General features: G+C 41.0%; 1 protein-coding gene across 2 annotated transcripts in view; it reads left to right on the top strand.

The window, feature by feature from the left end:
- The window catches only part of ITGB6 (integrin subunit beta 6), a 114784-nt gene extending 96076 nt beyond the window's left edge, over positions 1-18708 (top strand). For both annotated transcript variants that reach the window (XM_036996115.2, XM_036996114.2), the window contains 4 exons: positions 745-842; positions 5442-5561; positions 10894-11060; positions 16522-18708. In XM_036996115.2, coding sequence (XP_036852010.2) covers positions 745-842; positions 5442-5561; positions 10894-11060; positions 16522-16620 — 484 coding nt within the window. In that variant the 3' untranslated portion in view covers positions 16621-18708. The remainder of the gene's footprint in view (positions 1-744; positions 843-5441; positions 5562-10893; positions 11061-16521) is intronic.
- The last annotated feature ends 2863 nt before the right edge of the window (positions 18709-21571 follow it).

The following is a 21571-nucleotide window of genomic DNA, read 5'->3' as shown; positions in this document are numbered from 1 at the left end:
AGCATGATGCGGGCCCACCGTAAGAAAACTTCCGCTGTTTGGGGTTACTCCAGACACTGTCTGTAAAGTGATTTGCAATGCAATATGAATTCAGGGGCTAAGTTTTACTGTGCTGTATAGAAATTACTAGAGAAGCTTAATTCCCGGGCTATGTTCTTAGAAATACACTTTTCTGACAGTAGCAATCTTTTATTAAAAAGCCTGCATTAATGAGGATCCAGGCTGTAATCCTCAGTTTTTGAAAATACCCCTAGCAAGGCTTGGACTCATTTAAAGGAGTTACAGAAAAGTGAATATTTATAATAGTCATTCATGACATATGTGGATTCCTAGAATTCTTGTTAAGATACAGACTATTTCTGTTAAGAAATTCAGAATTTGTCTAGTCAGAATTCATATTTAAGCAGCACAAACCCTTCTGAGGAAAATGTAAAATGAAAACAGCTAAATCAAATACCAAAATAATTTTTGTTAACAACCAATTAGAAGCAATCGTTACAGATAAATGATAGGAGCTATTATCAAGGACGGCTCAGGGGAACATTGATCACTGAATACAATTCAGAAAAAAGCAGTTTCCTCTTGGACATCACCCAACTATCCTTCTGAAAGTAACAAAAGGCAACATCCTCTATGAGACACTCATATCACACAGACCCCAGTAACAGCATTAAAGCCGTATCCCAGCTACATATCTATTTTCCACCGTCACGACTGATCACCTCTGTTGAATAATGTTTACAGGAGCTGCATCGAGTGCCACCTGTCTGCAGATGGCCGGGCCCGGGACGAGTGTGTTGACAAATGCAAGCTGGCTGGTGCGACCATCAATGAAGAAGAAGGTTCTGCTTGTCTGAAATTGCTTTCCTTCCCTTTACATAAAAGTTCCTGGGAGGCAGAAACTCAATGAAGGGTTTTTCAGGAGCTTGATCTCATTTGGACCAGGGCATTCAGTACACTCACATTACTTTTTAAGAGTAAATGCATTCCATTAAGTTTAAAATTTGATTGTTTGGGATACAAGCAATTTAAAGTCATGGCTATTCTATCTGACTTCAGCTCTGTCGGCAAGGTCACTTCTGTTTAGTAAATGCAATTGTACAGAATTGTAGAATGCATATTTCCTTAATTAGAAGAGAATTGAAGAAATAGCTAAATATTAACCCCTAAACTAGAAATTTTCCTCTAATATCTGAGCCTTATTTCAAGATAGGACAAAGCGGGCTGTGTCATGAGTTCCTGAAAGCAGCCCTCAGACACGGGCACTCCCTGGTTTGTGGCCATTTTTCCTTCTCTCCCCTTCATACTTTTACTCTCAACCTTCTAAACAGGGACATGACTGTCCTTAATTCACTGTGGCCTCACCTCCAAAATACAGGAAGGGCCTGTTGCCTTTAACGATAAGCAGCCTCTGCTCTTGTTGCTACCTGGCTTTGTGAAATTAATTACTTGAAATCAGATTCTAATGGCAACATGTCATCTCAAATATTTAAATAGGCTGTATTTTAGCTGGGAAGGCCATTTAAAAATAATCTGTGAACTCTCAAACAAAGGAAATGACTGGCTCCTCCTAAAGGGACAATCTGGGGGAACTTGTTTTTCCATCATCGCGAACTCCGCATTATGCTGCTCAGATGCAATGGGCTGCTCTGTGCCCATTAGAGACACGATCGAGATGTACCTCAGGCAAAGTGGAATAATCAAGTGATAATTTATGACACTCTAGGATGTGTATTTTGAATAGATGGAATTAGAATACAGAAATTAGTCCATTTCCAAAGTGGAATAAGTTAGTGACATTTAAAAAATGTCTTACGTTGTTTCAAACCTGGGATTTCTCACTGTGCACAGCTAAATAACCCTATAGGGAGGGGCATGATTAGTCTTCATAAAGCCCCGCAGCTGTGCTTTTCTGGTGACTGAAGATAAATATGCCAAACAACCATAAATTGGACAAGGTGATGTGTACCTTACACTAATACTGAAGGTAAGATGCAGGAAAAGCACTTAGTATAAAGCAGCATCTGTGGACCGTCCACATTCGTAACTAATATGGAGTCTTAGCAGATCCTTCTGGCTTCATTTCCCAACAAACAGATAGGATATTTACCAGGTGTATCCAAGAAATGACTAAAAATTGCAGAAAATGCCCTGCAAATTACTAGAATTCAATAACTAACGGCGTGGGAAATCTAATGTGCTGTCGGAAAAAGAGGAGTGAACCTTAGAAGCATGCAGGGAGTCACTGTATTTATATATACAGTTTTCTGAGTAGATTGCCATAAATGCCTGGATTTGAAAGAAAGAGTAGGCTAGGTCTCAAATGGCATTTAAAATATTTGCAGGATTCTTCTTGTGTAATTGACTAAATTATCTTGAAAATAAGGGAATACAACTATTTCTAACTCAAAAGTTGCATATAATAAATTGCTAATGCCATTGAAAGCACTAATCTTTATGAATCTGAAAAAAAAGCCTATGAATTAAAAAGTCACTTTCTGAATGCACCTTTTTATAAGTCCTATTTCAATTTATTCACCCACTTATGTTATTGATCATATCATCTTGAAATTATCACAGCATATTTGCTCTTACACAGGGTCTTTATCAGCCCTCCTTCCCCCAGCAAGGACATGGAGAAAAAGTAAAATAAGCAAAACTTCCTAATCTGAATAAATTGTTCCTCAACTGTGCTGTCTTGACTTGTCCAAGCACATCTAAGGACATGTGGTTTAACTTTATTCATTGCATTTAACTAAAAGAGACATTTTTAATTTACCCCAGTATTCATGTACTCAGAGCTCTGTTACTCAAAGTGTGCTCCATGGAACACTAGCTCTAAAAGTGTTAAATGGAGAAAAGCACCCATGGTCATATAAATTTTGGAACTGAAAAGCTATGCCTTTAATTTTCTTTGCAGGACTTTTGAGAGTTGTTATGCACATAAAGTTAAATGTGCATTATGAATTTTCAAGAGAGGCACAGGGAAGAATTAGGGTAAAGAGGAATTCCTAAACTTATTTGACCACAGAACCCTTTTTATTCCTGACAGACTGTTTTTCTCTGAGAACTATTGACTTGGCCCCAGAGTGGAGGTTTTAAACACATAGGGATGGTACAGACGGTCTATATTTTCCACATCCTTCCTGGACTTTCCTGTACCTGGCCTCCTCACCCCTATTTTCATATTTCTTCCTTTTCTAAGTATGATTTCATGAGCCACCTGAGATCTTTTTTTTTTCATTGTATTATTCTAGAACCACACTGCTGACACTCAGAAAGGTGAGTAAAAAAGAAAGGTCCATTTCTTATGAACAGCAAAAGAAAACCTTAGCAACTAATTATGCAAATCTCCAGCCCAAGCTGGATCCTTTCATTGCACATTTGGTAATACCACTTTAATACCCAAACACTACAAAACAGGCTCAGTCTAGAGTCCCACAGTCATGAAAAGGAGTGGTGAAGTAATTAAAGCAAGAAGGGAGTCATGACTCAAAGGTCACATTAGCAGTTCCATTAAAACTTAAGTAATCCTGGCCAAGTAAATTAAGCCTCCCTGTGCTTCAGAGTAGCTATTTAAAAGAAAATAACAAAGCAGGATTAATGTTACTGAAAGGAGTATTATAAGCCGTACACATATTTCCTGAGAATAAAATGTTCCAGTAAGTAAGTTCGAGAGGAACAGAGTGGGTGTGCGCTGCCATGTTGGAGAGGGAGAAGGAGGGAATAATATCACTCAGACAAGAAAAGGCATGTTCCCCAAGACTTTGTGAATCCTAGTTAACTGGAGTAGTGTGGTAGGAGAACGTAAAGCCCTCCTGTTACACCATCTAAAACTGACCAAAGTATGAATTACATAATCGGTGCTGTGAAATAACACAAATTTTACCAGTCAGGAGTTGCCCAGAGGTTCCCAAACCTCTTAATCAGTTACCTTATTAAAAAACTATTAAACAACTCACTAAAATACAAGCTCCTGGGCATACCACTGACCTCTTGAATCAAAACACCCAAGGCTGGGTTCCTGGAATCCATACTTTCAAAGATGGATTTCAAAGGTGATTCAGATGATCGTAAACATTTGGAAATGACCAGATAAGAATGATTTATAATTAGAATTCTTGGTATACTTGTATAAGTAGATGTTTCTAATGAATTCAGAAATAATTTGTTCACTTGAATCTGTCATCTGAAATCTTACTAATAATGCTAAATGTTTCATTAGCACCCGTTTTCATAGATAATACGAGCATATCTAACAGATCCTGACATGCAAAAACAACTTAATATTTCTATCTGTCCATGGCTGTGGCCTGGTTGAACTAAAAGACTATAACTTAATTTTTCTTTGTTAGAATTAAAGGAACACATGTAGATTCTGTCTTATTAAAACCGTTTTATTTTTAAGCTAATGAGAAAAGTTAGAGGTCTAGCAAAAGTAATAATCCACTAGCAATCTAGTAATGTCTAAGATTATCTGGAACAGTCCCAGTTTTAATATTCTAATCCAATGTGTCATAGTATATGAATATTGGATTACATATTTAAAAATTTTAGGTTGAGAGCAAACAGATTTCTGAAAAAAAGAGTTTGTAAGAGTATCATTAAAGTCTCCCACTTTGAAGATAAGAAAACCTTAAGCAAGTTTTTTTTTTAATTAGGAAAATGCTACGTAATTTTACTACAGGTGTCAGAGTGCTGAAATTCCTGAAAAACAGTATTAACATCTCAGACTGACGGTTTTACTATATTTTTACTTCCTGTCATGACATTCATTTTCTGCCTCTTGAATAAGCTCAGTGAGAAAAAAGTTCTATTTAAAAGAAAACTGGATTACGTTTCCTTAAAAATCAAGAAATTATACCAAATGGTAGGCAACTGTCATTCTGAGTTCCTTTTAATCTAGGATTTACATTCACCCTGCTGGTCCTTGAACTACAGAACACTTCAACCTCTGTTTCCTAATATTAATGTATTCTTATTGTCTTGACAGTACATGGTCAGCCATCGTGACTATGCTGCGGTGGGAAAGGCCCCTTTAAAAATGTCAGTATCAGACTGGAGCATGTAGTCTCTTTCTGAAATGTAATCCATGCTTCCTCCCAGATGCTCAGCCAAGAAGAACGAATAGGCCCCCCCCCATTACCATAATCAGGGCCATTCTGTTCCCCAAACAACTAAATTTACCTGCCTTAAAGTACTTCCCCTCTGTTGAAATTCTGCCCCCATCAGTCAGATAGGTGCATCTGATGGTCAGTCCTGATTGACCACACCTGGAACTGTTCTTCTGGAATCTGAGTAGAAACTGAAACCTCATTTGGTGGGGAAAATCCTGTCTTTTCTATTCCTATTTGCATATTCAAACTCCTTACTACTTTGCTTTAAAAATAATCTCTTTTGGAGTCTCATTTAACCTAATGAATGACTCTTTTTCTCTGCAGATTTTTCAAAGGATGGTTCTATTTCCTGTTCTCTGCAAGGAGAAAATGAATGTCTTATTACATTCCTAATAGCTACAGATGGTGAAGGGAAAACCATCATTCACGGCATCAGCGAGCAAGGTGGGTGGCATGCCTTCCATCGCCATTGGTAAGTGATACTACATGGGAGGGGAGAATCAACCAGAAAACACTTTGGGTAGCTTGCCGGGAAAGACATTTCCAAATTTTTGAGGAGTGCTTCTACTTTCCCATTGATTGAACAATACCTGTTGAAAAGTCTGACATGTTCCAATGTCTCTTATAAAAACAAAGGAACAAATGAGCGTATTTGTACCCATCTCCCCAAAAGCTGGCTGGTGAACTGTAGAGAGGTAGACCAATTAAATGCAAAATAAGCAAAAGCTGTATCCTTCGGAGAGGCTAACAGGGAGGAGCATAACCGTCTAAGGGAATGAATTTTGAATCAGAAAATCCTTGGCTCAAATTCTGCTCCACCACTTACTAGCTGTTAGACGTTCTGCAACATCTCGCCTGTGTCTCTATCTCCTCATCTGTAAAATGGGAAAAATAATAGTACTTTCTTCGAAGAGTTGACTGAAGGGCTAAGTGGAATAATATATATAAAACATGTGCCAGATCATAACCCTTAGTGATGGGTCCTGAAATATTACTGAATCCACAAAAACATGGAGTAGCAAGTGAAGAAGGAAGTGACTGTCTCTCCTGAGGTGGGCCGCCCCCAGGCAAGTTCACTCTGGACTCAGTGAGGCTGAATAACAACAATGGATGGTTAGGGGTAAAAGGTTTTATACCAACCTTTACTCTCGGAGTGGCAGGTGGGGGCTGGAATCTGGTCTGCCTTCTGGGGCAATTGCAGGTCTCCCCACCACTGCAAAGCACTGGGCAGAGCTCTTTATACAGAGTCAGTGATAGCTCACTGCCAACATGTGTGCAAGCCCACACCTGCAAGCACTGCTCATGCACAGCAGGCAAGCGGACCAGGGGCAGGTGAGGATCCTGGCCACGGAACTTCCATTTTCCCTTCAGTGACCTATAAAGGCAATGAGTCCATTGCTTCTGTGGATTTTCATCCATACCAACTCATGGAGTCAGCTTGGGACTCAGAAAGCTCTCTAATAAAAATATCTTTAGTGAAGGGGAGAGAGAAGTTTATATTAGGTAAAAGGAAAATAGTGGAAAAGGTGCTTTTGTCAGTAAGCTTTTTAGTGAGTATCAGACTCTCCTAGGGAGTTGTTAAAATGCCTCCATTCGGAGTCAACAGGCCTGGTGTGTGGCCCAGGATTCGGCATTTTAACACTACTCCAGGTGACTCTGATACTGATGGCTTCAAGAGCCCCCTGTCTGCATTCTTAGATACCCACCAGTCCCTCACATTTTCTGTCTTCAATTAATGTTGTGTCCCTACACCTTTCTGGCAGGAATGACAGCTGCATTAAATCAGACCTCTCCAGACCTTATTAACAACCTCCAAAAGCTTGGAACTGAGTTCTGCCCAGACAATAGCAGCAAGAGCAGGCTAGAAGGCAAATGTGTTTTGTTGTGCATGCTTGCTTATCAATGTGCTGACAAAATATTAAATCCCGAATTTCAAACCAAGAGTATCAAACTGCTGTTACTTAAGAGTGTAAAAAGCAAAGCAATCAAAAGGTAAGTTCAAGACATTATAAACCAACCAAGAAAACATGAATAGAAAAGTATCACTTGCAGTGCTGAGTCAGGGAGAGGTAGTGACAGCTCAATACAAGGTTCAAGGTATGATTTTGTTCATGGCCTTGATGGGCTGAATGCACCTGGAGACTTGCTCTTGAAAATCTGTAAATCAGCTTCTTTGAAATGCATATATAAAATGCACTCTAGAGGCCACTAGTTAAGGGAACTTAAGGTGCATCCTGCTGTACAATGAAGAATTACTTGGTACAAAATACCTGCCTCCTTATTATCTGCAATATAAAGTCAAATCCTTCAACGACTCCCCCAGCCCCTCTGTTTGTGAGCATGGCGGTGGGTGGCTTTAGCAAGTTCTCCTGAAATAAAAGTCTTTCCTTATTATAACATCAGTTCCATTAGAAAAACGAGTTCCAAACAACAAAAGTGAATTCCATAATAGGGTCTGTTTTTAATTCAGGGGCTTTTGTATCTAGTTGGTTTCATTTAGATTTTTTCTTTTTTTCCTTGGTGAAACATGCCTGTGGCTGACAAATGCTTCCTCATTGCTGAACTGTTGGGGTTTTTTATTCTTTTATTCTTCCACATCCCGTGGGTGACATATCAACATGCCATCCTTCTGAGAGCACTCAGATGCCCCGATGCCTTTTTATTACAGCTTTTTATTCTCCCTGTGTTTTGTATAAGGGAAAAATTACCTCCCTGAGGTTCAACAGAAGTCACCTGATGGCTCTAAAGCTGCTTCTTTCCCAGCAAATGTTCACATCCATGTGGAGCTCCCAGGGGCCGTCATGGCAGAGCCAGCCAGACCCCAGGAGTCCGAGCCCCTCCCGCAGCAGGAACACCAGAGAACCGGGGAAGCTGGAGACATGGATAGAAAAGAGGCACAATATGAAAGGAGGAGGCAGAGATTAAGGATCTCCAGGCCCTCCAAAGAAATTGAAAAAGAAACCAAGGAAGAGTGACCTTCGGGGGATACGCAGGTGTAGGGAGAGCTGCGCTCATCTTTTTTCTCACATCTGGAGAAATTTTCAGAGGGTAGGAGCCACATGCATAAGTGCCGTGGTCAAGGAATGATAGTCGGTGAGGCTTCCTGGCAGAAATGTGGGCATGGGTGTTACACCCACAGGTTCCAGTTTGGAGGTTCAGGGCTCTTGAGATCTTGGGAATAGAAAAGGGGGAAGAGTGTATTTGTTGTAAAAATTTTAAATAGTAACAATAATAATGTAATAGCAGCTCTCATTTATGGAGAGCCCTTCCTAATACTATATCCCAGGTGTTGTCTTGTATGTTTTATATGTATTAATTTAATACCCTCAACAACCATAAGCAGGTATCGCTATTATTGCCATTTCACAGGTGAGGAAATTGATGTATAGAGGAGTTAATTTGCTAGGTCTTGCAGCAATTAGGTAGCAGTGCAGGTTGAGAAACTCTTGGTAGTCTGGCTTGGAGCCCAGGCTCTTAACTACTAGGCTGCACTGCCTCCCACTGGCTGTATGATCACAGTAAATCTCTGAATCCCAAAAACATGTTCGATCAGCAGTGTCCAATGGAAGTGGCATGCAAATCACGTAATTTTAAATTTCAGATTAAAAAGCAAAACACGGGTGAAATGAATTTTATCAATGTTTTATTTAATCCATCATATCCAAAATACTGTCCTTTCAACGTGTAATCAACATAACAATTACTAATGAGATATGTTACATTTTTTTCACAAGTCTTTGAAATCAATGTGTATTTTACACCTAGTATGCAACCTAATTTGGAAGAGTCACATTTCTAGTGCTCAGTGGCCACACTGACAGACATACCAGGTTGGCAGTGTTAGAAACTCAGGACCTTAGAATTAGGTGCGGCACTAGCAGGGACTTGGGCAACTCAGAGCTGCACGTAGGGACAGGACCCACATTCCTCTCCCACCTAGAAATATGGCTTCAATCTGAGCATCTCAAGAAATGCTCAAGGGGGTATGAAAAGTGGAGATTTCTCTTGTATAATAACTACTCTTTGGGTATTTGGGCCAAAATCTTTTTTGAGAAATGTATCATTCCCAAAGTTCTTAAAATAATCATCTCCGTCAGCCCATCATACTTGTTCCTCCTTTATTTCTTCCCTACTGGAGAGCCCTCCTAATTCATGTTTTGGCTGCAGGGTCCTAGCAAGCTTCATCTTGCTTTGAGCAAGAACATGCAGTCAAGGTTGTAGCCAGTATATATTCTCAGCAGCATGCACCTGCCACTTTCTTTGAGAGTGTTGCTAACCTGTTAGAGTAGCCATTGTTCATTTGCTATGCAAGAAATAGTCTTTAGATCTTCATACTGTAATAGATATTTCATTAGCTCCTTTACTTATTTCTGTATAATCTCCTTACATGTTTTTTATGTCCAAAAAACAGAAGTGTGCAAGGCCAGGCATCATGCTGCTAAGGGGCCTTTAGTCTGCTCAAAATCAGATCAGCCACAGATGCTTACCTTGAAAGCAGTATGACTAGTCCTGTGTGTATAACTCTCCTTATTAAATATCTGAAAGCAATAAGAGTTAGGATAAACTAGGCATGATTCATTTCCTCCCCAGATACCACAGATTTGCCTCACTTCTTACAGAGGGAGGCAGATATTTAATGATAATTTTTAGGTGGGATTTTTTTTTCTACAAAAGCAAGGAAAAAGCTTGATTATAATGTTTCATTATGAAATGTATCATCTCCCAGGCATATTGCAAGGATTATTAGTCATTCTGCTGTCAATGAGGGAAGGTACTGTATAATTGTGAAATTATATTAATATCATCAATAGAATCAAAATAACATTGCATAGGATGTTCAAGTTGAAAGGACTATACAAAACATCTAGTTTCCCAAACTTCTCTGAAGATTAGAATCAATTGGGGTGCTTTTAATAATAAAAATGTGTGGCTCCACCCAAGACCCTTATTCCAAGACACTAATTCTTGGGGGAGGGGGTTTAGGAAGCTGTGGGTTTAATAAGCATGAACACCAGGGCTTAATCTTATCACAGGGGAAATTAAGGGAACACGCCTTTGGTTTGAGGGCTCGGGCTCAGAAGAATCAAGGAACTTGATGGATAGCAGACAACTACTATACACTGGACAGGAACCAAGCCCATTTCTCCTGAACCCAATCCAGGAACTTTCCAGAACACCAGGGCACTGCTTTAGAATGAAAATAAAACTGAAAGCAATGCCTGTTTTCTGCATATATATATATATATATATTTGTTTTGCACGGATTTTCTTGAAATATATATATATATATATATATAGCAACAGCAAGCAGTAAACTTTTCAGAGGGTATGTTTAGATGGTTCATGTTTCCAGAAAATCCATGCAAAAGTAATTATGTATGTGTGTGTGTATATGTATGCACCTTCCATTTCTACTTTACCATATGCCAGAAGAGACCATCTTTTGTGATTAAACTATAGTCTCCTTCATGGTATTAACTATTGTATGTGCATTAATGATCACTCTTTTGGAGTCTGACCCTTCCTGAGTAAGCCATTCAAGCATATGTCCATTTGCTTTGAATAACCAACCTCTATTCTATCATTTGGTCTCCTATGAAGGAGAACGGCTATCCTTTAACAAGTAACTCATTTTTTTTAAATTCAGTAAAACAAAAGATGTTACTATTTTCCCTCCACTGTAGAAAAAGTATGGCCATAAATTTCAATGAGAAATGATTTCTCTACATCAAAACATTAATTGTACCATTTTCTTAATCTAATTTCATTTCCACAGACTGTCCAAAACCTCCCAACATTCCCATGATCATGTTGGGCGTTTCCCTGGCAATTCTTCTCATTGGCGTTGTCCTCTTGTGTATTTGGAAGCTGCTGGTGTCATTTCATGATAGGAAAGAAGTTGCCAAATTTGAAGCGGAGCGGTCGAAGGCCAAGTGGCAGACGGTATGTGAACACTTAGGGACTAGTTCTTGTCTAGGGGAGAATGTGCCTGTGGAAGAGATGGAAAGTCCGCTTTCTTCTGCCTGTCGTTTTCCTTCTCTAGTCCTTTCACCGTGTCCCCAGCGGCTTTGGTTTCTGTCCTGCTCTGAAGACCAAGGAAGCTCCGTCCACTCTCTGGGGCGCAGATGGCCCTCCTGGTGGACATTCACCTCTCGGTGCAGTGGGGATGGCCCCCACTCTGAAGAGTCTCAGGAGACTCCTTATACAGCTCCTTCGGGACCCCCAGGAAGTACACTTAATCCTTACCACCACAAGCATCCCTCAGGCCCCATTTGATAAAGCACAGGTGTTGTATCTAAACATTCCCCAAGATCAGTTAGGTTATAGCTCATGGAATAATGTTCATGAGTCATATGACAGTTCATGCCAGTTTCCAAGGAAATCCTCATTCCTCGTCATAGGTCACAAAGCCAAGCTGAGAAGACTTTCTAAATGCCATCCAGTTAGTTTTCCTGAAAAACATGAATTTTAAACAGCTACCTGAAAAAGAGAGGCCCCCAAAGTATTGACCTTTAAATATATGCATTCAGTAGATAAAATGTATGTGTCTCCTTTTCACAGCAGGCAAACACAAAACAGGATTCTGTTTCTTTTCCACAGGAGAGATAATTACATTTCTAGAGGCACATAGAAACAGTTTCATGGTTTTAATTTCATCTTCTCTATCTCTAACGGGGTGTCCAGCTATCTAATAGCAATTATCTTACCCTGCTGATTCTAAAAACAGTGACATTGCTGGAGAGAAGACAGGCAAATACAGGCCCCTTTGGTTTCATCTGCCCCAATAAGTTGATGTTAACACTTTCTCCCTAAGTCTATAGTGACATCTTCAATTCCTAAAGCACATGGAATTTATCTTTATCTTGATAAGGGATGTTTATCTCTTATGCTGTTATTTTGAAGTAACCTTAATATATGGTGCAGGATAATGGACAATAAAATTTTCCATCTACTTTATCTTCTCATTAAAAATGCCTTTAGATACAATAACCAAATGTAATGTATGGATCTTGTTTTGATCCTGATTCGCATGGTCCAACTGTAAAAATACATTTTTTTGACAACTGGAAAAAGGCTAATATCAACTGGGTATTAGAATGATAACAAAGAATTATGGTTATTTGTATTAGGTATGATAGAGGCATGATGGCTCTCCTAGAAAATACCCATATTTGTAGTGAAAGGAAATGAAGGCTGGGTTTGCTTTGAAATAATTCAGCCAAGAGAGAGGAAAAGCTGAAGCAAGTGTGGCAAAATCTTGATAATTGTTGAATCTGGGTGATGGGTGCACAGATGTTGATTGTACAGTTTTCCTCTTTTATGTATGTTGGATTTTTCATAATTAAACAAAACCCTGTAGGAAAGTAAATTATGGATTGGCAATGGGGATGTAAACTGTCCATCTCTAACAAGATGAAATGTAACATGACTGGCTAATTTGGTTACTTAGAGCATAGTACCCAGTCCAAAGTGTTGGGGCAATTAACTTCCCCTGAATCCCCCAGCCACAGATGTTGTTTTTAATTCTCACCAACTGTCAAGCAAATGCCTGACAGTGGTCCTAAGGGTACCCAGGCAGAAGAATGTGTTTAAGTTGGCACACACAGAAAAACAAACAGCAGAAGTTATTTTAACAACTACCAGCCCTATGAAGTAGTCTTGATACTCCCATTTTGAATGTAAGAAAACTGAGGCTCAGAGAGGTTAAGAGACTTCCCACTGCTGGTCCATGGTGGACTGAGATCCTAATTTCAGTCTCTTCTTCCAGGCATAGCCTTGACCTTCCTAGAAATAATAGACAGGTATTCGTCAAACAAGCACGTGGGCAATTATGTGATTTGTATCTACTAAGTAGTACACTGTAATGTACTCATACAAAGGCATGAATACTGACAAATGATTAATATCTTTAAAATAACATTTCAATTAACAGTTAACTTCCCCAAAACATGAACTGTTTTCCCTCAGGATGTAGAACATGACTGAAATTCAAATTCAGAATTTGCTGTTTCTTCTTCTACAATGGAACAAAAATATGCATTAAACAGACAAAAGCAAAAGTGAAAAATATTATTGTTAAACTGAGTTTCTTTGAATAACAAATGTTTGATGTTCTTTACTAGATAATAAGTGGATAGTAATTATTCACTTGGATACAAAAGAACTTTAATTCAAATTATTCAATTCAAATTTCATTAATATATCCTTTCAGGAAAAAAAAAGATGTTGCTCAGAGCATCCATTTTGGTGTCTGCAGTTTGGATCAGTTTTTATTTAAAACCTATTTCTTCTCAAAAAGCTGAATTTGATTGGTCTTCAAACCCTGGGGACCTCCAGAGCCGATAGGAGTAGTTGGATCTCCTGACCCACAACACTCTAAAGGTGACAGAGCTCAGGACAGAAAAGAGCTTCATTCTTGCCTCTGAAATACTTTATCATAGCCATAAAGAAAGGTTATCTGCTATTATACTTTTAAAAATAATTTCCCCATCCATATTATATATGAAAACACAAAGGGAAGATATTTCAATTCATCTTTGATTGGATATTTTTTTTTAGGATGACAAGTCATTAACTAGAGGCAAAAAAACATTCAGTCTGACATTTCTCACAGTCATGGATTGATTTTGTACTGCGCTAAGCACATCAGGTCAGCTTTTGGCAGTGAGGCAATCATTAAGAGGGCTGTAGGTCATGACAGAGAGCTTTCTTATTGCCACTTTTTCAAGCGTTAAAAATGTGCTGTTGCATTTACAGAATCCACAGCCTAAATTAGCACCAGCAGACACCTGGGGAAAACAACCTGGTCACCCCAGATAATCGGGGGAAACCCAACCGTGCCCGGAGGACCGCATACTTGGGTCTAAAGGCGCCGGACCCAAGCCTGTGTCTCAGCGGTAAATCCTCTGCAGGGAGGGCGCTGCTTGCATGGTACTGGAGGAGGCAGTGCCGGACATTGCCGCATTTTCTCCTGCAAGCTAAACCTGGGTTGAGCCTATGGGCAGGAAACACTACTGCCTCCCAAGAATATGTACTTGCTCTTTCTCCACCTTTAAACTCCTATCTTATTACCCTCCTATCATGGCAGAGTATGCTTCAACCATTGCCCTCTACTGGCATGCCCAGGCCCTACAACTAGCTTTGCAAGAGAACCCCCATATCCCAAACATCATAGACCTGAATAAATGAAATGGTTTCAGAGTACAGAATGAAAACTGCCCAAAATTAAATATTCAACAAATGTCAATGAAATAACATTGTGTTCAGTCAGCTGCAACTCCTTTACAGTGCATACAAATCATATTTAGTATGGGATGAGTTTGACATGACATGGCATGGCACCCTTAAGAGTTCCTGGTCCTGTGAAGGTCTGAACTGGTCCTGCTCACACCCCGTTTACTCTTTCAGTGTCTTTTCTGTTACCTAAGTCTCCCTCTTCCTCTGAGACAGTGTCCCTCCCATTACCCCCGGGGCTGCACTTCTCATTTTTTCTATCTTTCCTCTTGAGTTCCTTCTGTAACCAACTGTAAGTTAGTAGCCTGTCATCTCTTAAACTTAATAGAATTCCACACATGGTTTTTGTTTGCAATGAGCGTCCACCTGCTTCTAAGACTACATCAGTCTGCCCTTCACTCTCTAGTTCTTATTGCAGAAGGACTAAATAAGGACGGAGGGTCCTCGGGATGATCTAGGCTGACCTCAGGAGTCAGTATGGTGACTTGGCCTTCATTTATCATCCACACCAAGGAACCTCTTTTCTATTGGTCCTCGCTACTCAGATAACATCTCTCTCTAAAGGCACATGAACAAGGGTAACGTGTTACTCAGCCAGAGGCCAGGCCACTGGCTCTGGGAAAAATGGAAACAGGTGCAGGGGGGTGTCCTCACGTGAGGACACTGGGGCAAATCTAAGGCAAACATGTGAGAGGCCAGGGAATGTTTTTCAATTTTATTTACTTCTCCTGAGAGCTGAGAGAAATGTACTAAGAAGGCAAATACAATTATGTTTTTGCAAATCTGTGCTTAGAAATTGCTACCATCTCTACAATTCATGGGTTACGGAGATCAAAGTATAATTCTAATACTTTGGAGGGCCAGAGATGGTACCTAGATTCCCTGCATACTCAAAAATGGGCTTAGAAATGTTAAGAGTACCAAAAACCTGGGGAAAATATCTTTATAAGTCTCTCCAGGACCAAAAAGAAAAGGAATTGCAAATGTGAAGGAAAGTTGGAAATAAAAACTAGTAAGACGGGGCAGCTTTTATTGAGCATGTACTATGTGTCAGGCACTGTGCTAAAGTATGTCCTCTCAAGGACAGGGTAGGCCCTTCAGTAATCCCTCTGATAGATGAGGATGCCAAGGCTTGGGCTTGCCTAAGTAAGGTCACATGGTGGAGCTGAGTTTGAAACAAGCTGTCTGAAGCCAAAGTAGGTGAGGTCAATCCTAGAAAGGGGGAGAGAACAAACTGCACCTTATGCATTCGTCTTATGTCTGCCTGGAACAATTAAACCAAAGGAGAGAGATTGGAGGATCAAGCTCGGTGTTTCTTCAAACACCTACAGAGCCATGGCCCTTCTGGTGCTGGTGACAGTGCCTAGAGACACATCTATAGCCCAGACAGCACAACTGCATAACCCAGGCATTGCCACAACCTTCCCACCACCCCAGAAGCAAAGTCATCCTGCCAGACCTGCCTTGGGACCTGCCGTCCTGCATGAGCTCGGCGTCCCACTCATCAGGGGCTTGTGACTCTGTTATTCTGTAGTAAGCAGAAGGCACCTAATTCTTCTACTATCCAGAGTTTGCTGTCCTGGGGATTCTTCCCGTCTCTCACAAGCAGCTAGTTGTCACTGCTTCTAAATTTTGATCTCACCTTAGCAAGATGATTCGTGTGGTTGAATGCCTCTCACCAGCCGCATGCTTCTTAAAGGCAGACACTCTGTCATTCATCTTTGTAGGTTCACTTTTTCCATGTTTTACTTTCTACTTTATACATTTCACTTTTTGGGTCTCCTATTGGCTCATTCTGTTCATTCAATAAATGCCATGTGCCTACTAGGGGCTAGGCACTATCTTTGGCTCTGATAAGGTAGCCGTGAACAAAACAGCCAAAGTCTTGTTTTCCATCCATCAATTAGTGCCTTTCCGAAAAAGGTAAGATTTTTAGGATATACATATGGGAATGGTTCTGTTTATTAAAAAACATTAAATGAAGATATATAAAGTTTAAAATGCTAAGAGTAGAACATATCAAATCAATTAGAATTATTCAAATGGCTTTCAAGTTTGAGCTTAACTCTCTTCTTCCAATTTGTAAGTACAATCAAATTAGTTAGATATATTAAAATCATGTCATGACAAAATGTACATACTTTCATTGGAACCTTTTTTGTTTTTTTAGGGAACCAATCCACTGTACAGAGGCTCCACCAGTACCTTTAAAAATATAACCTACAAACACAGGGAAAAACAAAAGGTGGACCTCTCCACGGATGGATAAAGCTACTTTAAGCATGGGAAAATGTCTGTTTCACTGATATGAAATATTAATGCACTATTTAATTTTTCTTTCTTTGTTGCTTCAAAATGAGGTTGGTTTAAGATAATAATAGGTCATTTGGAGATCAGTCATTCTCTGTTTGAAGGTTAGAGACTGTGTTGGCAGGTTCAAAATAATCAAGAAGAGAAATATCCTTAGCAAAAGGGTGACTTTGGGGATCACTTGAGGAATACTCTGTTGCATTAATACCTCAAAAAAAATTCACCAAAATGATTCATGGGTGCCTGATTTGCATTTGAAAAATGTTTGGAATTAGAACCTCATTTGTTACAGGAATACAGCTACCTGGAGTCTTTGTCTCAGCAAAGCCACAAAGTCCATGTGCTTATATTACGTACTCTCACTTCACAATTAATTCTAAATTTTTAGCAAATCTACCCTTTCCTAAAGGAGGATTTTTTTTTAATCTATGAAAAATGAAATGTTGACTTTTATTTCAGCTGAGAGGATGAAATTCTTCCAAAGATGTCCTAAATGTAAGAATGAAAATGAAGTGTTAAAATTTCTGTGGGTTTGAATGTATTGAAAAGTATGGTACACAAACAAGTATTTTATTTGTTTTGCATATAAAGAAGAGATAATTTATAAATTAGGACATCACCAGTAGAAAAATAAAAAATACAAGCCAACTGCTTAGATTATTAATTAGCTAAAAAATAAATTTCTATACTCAGTTTCCCTCTTGACCCTGACTTTTCAAACTACTTCTCCCATATTTCTCAACCCATTTTTACTCAGTTTCACAGTTGTCTAAACCCTGTGACATATGAAAGTACTGATTTCTTATTAAAGTTACTGTAAATGGTTAATTTATTCACAAAGAGCTCCAATAATACAAAAGGAATGTGGATTGAACAAAAAAAAACTTTTACATGGTTTTAAATGAAACCCATCCAGAGTACACAAGTCTGTCAAGAGTAATAGGCTGTTAAAATCTACATTCTTCTTCCATTTGCATTACCTAGCTTGCACATTTCAGTTGCATATGGCAAATACACAACACATACTTACTTTAAAAAGTAGGCTTTTACTTGTAAAATACTTGTGGGTAATTAGGGAGCCATAGGTTGCTTGAAGAGATAGACTGTGTAGAATATTATTTCTTATGGTCAATACTGCTTTATAAAGAAGCATTTTCATCTCATTGATCCTGAAAGAGAAACAACCTCAGAGCGTGTGTAAAACTGGCCCAGCACCTAGGTCTTCCGGCTCCTGCCATTTCTTCTACCCACAGTATGAGGCTGATTCTTTTGTCAGTGAAATGACTGAAGGATTTTGTAAGTTAAGGGATAACGATCATTCACTTGAAAATGTACTGAGACTAAACAGATAACATTTAAACAACTGGAACACAGGTGAGGCTTTGTACTTCTGTGCAACGTTTCAGTACCTTTGGGTAAATTGTAACGTGAAGCCTTTTCCTAGGTGAATGGTTCCTTACGTAGGGCAGGCTTCACGTTTATCCACGGAAATGGCACGGAGTAATCTGTGATAAGTTTCTTTGATGCTACTGGATAGATTTGTACCCACTTGGTCACGTGGAGACTTTTGCCTTCTGGTGTCTCAATAACTCAGGTAAATCCGACACTGGGGGAGTACACAGCTATACTAAAAGCATTACTAAATAAGCACCTTGGAAACCTGAAGGGCTGATGTACCCACTGTCTATGCTCCTGGCCGAAGCCCGGCGTCTGGAGCAAACCTAGAGCAAAAAGGAAGTTGCAGTACTGACGACACAACAGTAGTATTCACCTCCACGTGGGATATTTTTGTATTGTTACTGGAACGGGATTTTTAGAAAATGTAAGTTTCCTTTGTGTGTATATTGGGGAAAGTAGAGAAGAATCTGCTATTTCTCTAAATTCTGTTTTGACCCAAGGCTGGACCTTGAAAAGGCCAAAACATTAACAGTAGTACTTCTGTTCACTGAAGAGTTATGTTACTTGGAGACAAAATGGATTTTTTTTTGTAAATTGTTTTAATGTGTTTTGTGTTGACGTAAATAAACAAGGTAATTTAAACAATGAACCTTAGATGGATGATAATTCCTTTTATTTACTTGCTACAAAACCCTCTTCTTGGATTTCTGGGTCCCTGTGTGACCTGCTCTGACCACCTTGCTGGTCTCAGTGTGGGCCCAAGGAGAAGGGCAGCAAGGGGCAGCTCCCCGAGGCAGCAGACAGCAGGGAATAGGCTGCAATTTGCCGCATCACTACACACATTGTAAGGCCTTTTAAAACAGGCCTGGACATTAATTACCCTATATTTTGTAAAATCAGGGGTGGTATTATGGCCTGATCTGTGGTCCTCACCCTAAAATTCGTGTACTCAAGTCCTGACCCCTGGTACCTCAGAATGTGACTGCATTTGGAGATGAGGGCTTGAAAGAGTTAATTAAGTTAAAGTGAGGTCATTAGGTTGGGCCCTAATCTACTATGTCATGTGTCCTTGTAAGAAGAGGAGATGAGGAAACAGACGTGTCCCAAGGGAGGACTGTGTGACCCCAGGAGAAGCAGACACCTACAGACCAAAGGGAGAGGCCTCAGAGAAGCCAGCCCTGCCAGCACCTTGACCCGGGACTTCGCCTCCAGAGAGCGAGAAGATGAATTCCTGCTGTTTACACCCCCGCCGGCGGTCCTTTGTTGCAGCTGCCCTGGCAAACTAACGTGGTCGGGTGGTGCAGGTCTTCTGGACATCCATTCGGTAGATGTCACGGTGCCACACATTTTCCAAGTCAGGAAAATGAAGCAGAGGAAAACCAAACACTCACAGGATCAGCTTAGAAAAAAATCCTTTTCTTAGGAAAACTCTTCCCTTTAAGAACGACAGGGAAAGTCAAGTCAAGGAAATCTGAGACAAACTGTTTCTTGTAGTCCAAAGGTCAGTTATCTGGAAATCCAGCGACAGTGCCTATTTTGAATTGCGCTGCGAAACTTCTGAAGTTTTCCGTCTGCAAGATGGAAGCAATGCCTGTCTCTTCAAACACCTTTAACAATCCCTGACACAAAGTAGGGGCTCAAAAATTCCTTCAAATTGGTACTTTTGAGTACCTAGAATATGCCAGACACTGCTCTTACGATAGTGGAGACAAAAATGAACAAAATCATCAGTTTCTGTGCCCCCAAGGTCCTGTGCGTCTCTCCAGGGAGAGAAAATAACAAACCAATCAATCCACAGTGTCGGGTACTGGACCCAGGGTGCGTCCATGCCAGTTGCAGCCGGCCCTCCCGTCTCCCAGGTCTAGGCTGGGAGTCACCCCAGCACTGACTCATACGCTCCTCTTGTAGCAAAGCCCCAGCATCCACCTAACTTTTCGGGGGTCGGGGCCGCGGCAAGTCCTGTGCTCCAGTCCAGAGCGGCAGCTGCATCCAGGCAATGAAGGAAGCAGAAGTTTGTAAGGGGAATGCCAGGTTCAGTTGGTCTGAGTGGTCACGCACTGAGCCAATAAGGGGAGGCGAGTGGAGCAAACAGCTGACCTGGCTGGCTTGGGGGAGAGCCAGGGCAGACTGGGAAGGTCGAGAAGAGGGAGAAAATAGTCCTTGGGCAGCAACTAGGTGTGGGCGGTACTGAGAATGAGATCTGCGGGGGCGGTGGGGGTGCGGATTGGCTGTTCCTCCTAATGTACTGGTCCTTTCGAGCCTTTGGGGCCCGCTCAGCCCTGGCTAAGGTGGCCTCCAGGGCCTCCAGGCGAGAGCAAGCAGGCCCAGCGCCACAGAGGTTTCCGCTGAGGGCCCACGGGCGGGTTTCAGCTGGTTCAGGTTTCCCCGTTAAGACTGTTCACCGCTGCGCTGTCGGGCAAGCCCTGGGGCTCCCCTTCTGCTCTGCGCAGAGGAAGGTGCCACTCCGGCCTGCCCCTGGCAGGGTATGTCTTAGAGTTGCTTTCTCAGACATACTAATGAATTTGTGCAGTCACTAGGCTCAGCTGCAGGGTTATGATGAAATCCAGCTCTAAGGAAAGGGCCCTTTCGGGGCACTGGACTCCAACGAACCAAGAGGGTGAGCCTGAGAACGGGGGTGGGGCACGTCCAGCTCGGCTCTCATTCCACAGGCAGGTCGGCCACCGTCTCAGATACCCCAGAGCGCTGCCTCAGCGCACACGAGTCATGTTCAACTCCATGGGTTCCGGGGGGAAGTCGAGGGTGTTTGGAGGCAGGCTCCTTGCCTGCCAAGGAATCTCCGCTCAGCAGCGAAGACTTCCACGATCGCACAGCCACGTCCGGGAGCCCTGCTGCTTCATGCTGGTGGGTGAGCTGGCTGTCCGACAGGGATGCTCCATCCTCCCACAGTGTCCCCGCTGAGGGTGCACATTGCTGTCCTCAGGGCTCCCCCCGCCCGCTTTTGGGCTGGTACCACTGAAGCGAGAGCCTGCAGGCCTCATTCAGTGACCAGAGGGGTCCCCCTGCTTGACAAGAGAGAACTTGGAGGGAAGGTGGATAAATGTCCCCCCTTTCCTACCTGAATAACTAGAAGAGGCAGATGTGCGGGGATGGGGTGATGGGGCTCACAAAGTAGCCACAAACGATGATGACTGTGGCATGGAAGTCCCCCTGGCAAGGGTAATTCTGAGGCCCCTGCTTCTTCCCGAGTTGGTGGAGATACAAGTCATGATTAATCTTTTTAAAATTAAAGATGGTGATTGCCATTTACTTAAAAATTTTGTTAAAGTTCTGCTTGGGCTACATTGTATAAAGTGCCCCAAATTCAAGTTATAATCTTCTTTACAGAATGTCTTACCAAAATAAAAACAAAACCCTCAGTTTAGTCCCACTAATAAACTTAATTGTTTTCCCTTTGATTAATAACTATTTTGTTACCTACTTTCCTTTTTAAACAAAAACTTTGACTCTTATTTTATTTATCTCCTTGTGTAATAAATGACTATATTCTACAT

This window comes from Manis javanica, chromosome 7 (genome assembly GCF_040802235.1).
Source record: "Manis javanica isolate MJ-LG chromosome 7, MJ_LKY, whole genome shotgun sequence".
Taxonomy (NCBI): domain Eukaryota; kingdom Metazoa; phylum Chordata; class Mammalia; order Pholidota; family Manidae; genus Manis; species Manis javanica.
The sequence above is the reverse complement of the archived record's forward strand: the minus strand, read 5'-3'. Positions and strand labels throughout refer to the sequence as shown.